Source organism: Petaurus breviceps, unplaced genomic scaffold, assembly GCF_028583685.1.
Source record: "Petaurus breviceps papuanus isolate PSGF00001 unplaced genomic scaffold, PetGlider_PUasm1.0 172, whole genome shotgun sequence".
Classification (NCBI taxonomy): domain Eukaryota; kingdom Metazoa; phylum Chordata; class Mammalia; order Diprotodontia; family Petauridae; genus Petaurus; species Petaurus breviceps.
This window is the reverse complement of record NW_027185755.1, coordinates 1,760,320-1,763,008: the sequence shown is the minus strand read 5'-3', so window position 1 is coordinate 1,763,008 and position 2,689 is coordinate 1,760,320. Positions and strand designations below refer to the sequence as shown.

At 42.4% G+C, this 2,689-nt stretch overlaps 2 protein-coding genes across 2 annotated transcripts in view; both read right to left on the bottom strand.

Annotated features, from left to right (window-relative positions):
- Positions 1-2,689, bottom strand: part of LOC138157532 (adhesion G protein-coupled receptor E3-like) — a 246,002-nt gene that overhangs the window by 220,385 nt on the left and 22,928 nt on the right. The window lies entirely within an intron of this gene.
- LOC138157524 (adhesion G protein-coupled receptor E4-like) overlaps positions 1-2,689 on the bottom strand; it is a 23,684-nt gene that overhangs the window by 19,215 nt on the left and 1,780 nt on the right. Inside the window, exon 4 of the mRNA XM_069083169.1 lies at positions 2,196-2,390. Coding sequence (XP_068939270.1) covers positions 2,196-2,390 — 195 coding nt within the window. The remainder of the gene's footprint in view (positions 1-2,195; positions 2,391-2,689) is intronic.

Here is a 2,689-nt window from a genome sequence, read left to right as displayed (position 1 = left end):
CCGGATTTGAACTCAGGTCCTCCTGACTCCAGGGCCAGTGCTCTATTCACTGTGCCACCTAGCCGCCCCCAACAAATATTCTTAAAGAAAAAAAACAAAAGAAAAAAATGAGCAAAACTGATCAATATATCACAAAAGTCTGAAAATAAGTGCAGTGTACCATAATCGTGAACCTATCGATCAATCAACATTCATTAATCACCTCCTATTTGCCAAGTATTGTACTAATTGCTTAGGGAATACAAAAAGAGGCAAAAGAAAGCTCTCACCCTTGAGGAGCTTGCAATCTAATGACCTCTTCTATAAAGAGATGGGGGTGGGGGTAGTTTCTCATATTTCTTCTTTTGAGTCGTTTTTTTTTCTAAATAATTTTTGCCACATTTAATTTAGGTTTTGTGTGTGTATGTGTGGTTATTTCCATTTCCACTGCTGTCTTTTTTCAAGCTTCAGAGTAACCATGTTTCCCCTGACTTGTACTTGTAAAGCTGATTCTATAAGACATTTTAGTTATCTCTGTTGAGTTAGATCTTATTAGACCCAGGTGAATTCTTTAGTCTGTCTGCATCATTTTAGATCCTGACTGTCATTGTATGTTTGTGATCACTCCCAGTCTTGCATAAGCAGTGCATGTGATGAACGTGCTTGCTGTGCCCAGCAACATGTTGGCCGACAAGTATTTATAAAGTACCTACTATGTGCTGGGCATTGTGCTAAGTACTGGGAAAACAAAGAAAAATAAAAGGCAGTCCCTGATCTTAAGGTGCTCACATTTGAACATATAAATTACAAACTATGCGTTTGGTGCATACAGAGCAGATGGAAATCTCACAACCTCACTTTGTAACTCATTACAGGGGTGAACAAACTCACTTTCCCTCTTCTTCACTGATATTTATAAAGTTTAATAGCAGGGGTGTCTGACTTTGATCTCTGTGGGGAATTGGTGGATGGGGTCTGGACCTGTTGTACCATTGGTATAGGGAATTCCCAAGTGAGGAAAATCCCTCTACCAATGCAGGTTGGCACCTATGGCATTGCCCAGAGCCCTGAGAAATTAAGTGACTTGCCCAGGATCTTACAGCCACTGTGTGTCAGAGAGGGGAGCCTGAACCCAAATATTCATAGGTATGAGGCCAGGGCTTTCTCTGTACTGCACCACACTGGAGAAATCAAGGAATACAGGGAAATTTCCACAGGGGAATCAAAATCATTATACATAAGGAAGTCATGGTGGATTGGGGTGTAGAGGGACACAAAAAATCTTCAAATGTGCATGTAAAGGAATCTCTTGAGTTTCCTATTTCCTTTTCTCTTATCATGGGCAGTATTTCTGTTCTCCCTTTGGTGATGGGCAAGGCAAGGAGGGCCCTTCCACTTGGCCTGAGGCTCCTCACTTGCCCCAACAGCATGACCTAGAAGCTGTCCTAAACTTCCAGCTGATGACCTCTTCTCCTTGGGAGGTTTCCTCTCCCTTTGGTCCTGATCTCTAATCCCAGTCTGATCACCTCCATCACCCTGACCTGGGGCACCATAGGCAGGGGCTCAGCTGTGACCACCTTGGACCATCAGGCCTCTTTTCTATTCTCTCCTCTAGTTCTGTCCAAATGAGTCAGGGATAACTAGATGGACAGCCCCAGGAGATGTATTACAATCCATGCAGAGCCTCTACACGAGTAGAGGATTTGCCAAAGCATATGGAGGACACAAGAGGAGGAAGTGGGCATTGCTGGAGGGACTGACCATATCCTCAAAACCAAGGTCCCATTGGATTATGGGAGTATTTAAGGTGCGTAAATTGCTTTACCTCTGTTAACATATGGGATCCTCACAGCAACCCTGGAAGTCAGGCTAGTTTTATTATCTCCCTTTTGCAAATGAAGAAACTAAAACTCAGAAAAGTTGTGACTTATTCATTGTCACACAGTAAGTGTCAGAGATCGGATTTGAACCTAGGAGGCCCCTGTCTCTGACTTCAGCTCTCTGTCCACCTTGCCATGCTGTTTCACCCACCCAGGCAAAAATCTTTATCAAATATGATTTATAAAAAATATTTCCTGAACATAATTGAGCCCAGTGTTTGCCATAGTCAATTAATTATCCATTGCCATATCTGTCTTCTCCCTGACGCTTGCACCTTATCAGCAAAATATCTGCATTTGATTTCTGTAGGAAAGAATTTCAAGGGTTCCTTCTACCTTAAACTGAGTTTGTTTGCTTCCGGTGAGGAAGAGGAGGTTGGCCAGGAAGAGGCAGAGCGAGAGCTGCAGGTGGAGGAAGGTGCTGATGCCCTGGATGGTTCTGCACAGGAGGAAGGTGAGGGCAGCCAGAAAGAGACACAGCAGGGAGAGGCTCAGCCCCACATAAGTGATCACTGTCAGCACGAAATCTTCCTTTGACCCAGAAAGAGAAAAACAGCAATCACCATTAGGAGTCTCATTACTGTCTACCAGAAGACTTCAAAGAGGCATGTGGTTATGCTGGTTTTAACAGATACTTCTGGATCATCAGTGGAATATATGTGTATGTGTGTATGTATATCTATCTATCTATCTATCTATCTATCTATCTATCTATCTATCATCTATCTATCTATCTATCTATCTATCTATCTATCTATCTATCTATCTACCGATCTATCTATCATCTATCTATCCACTCATCTATCTATTATCTATCTATATCTATCTGT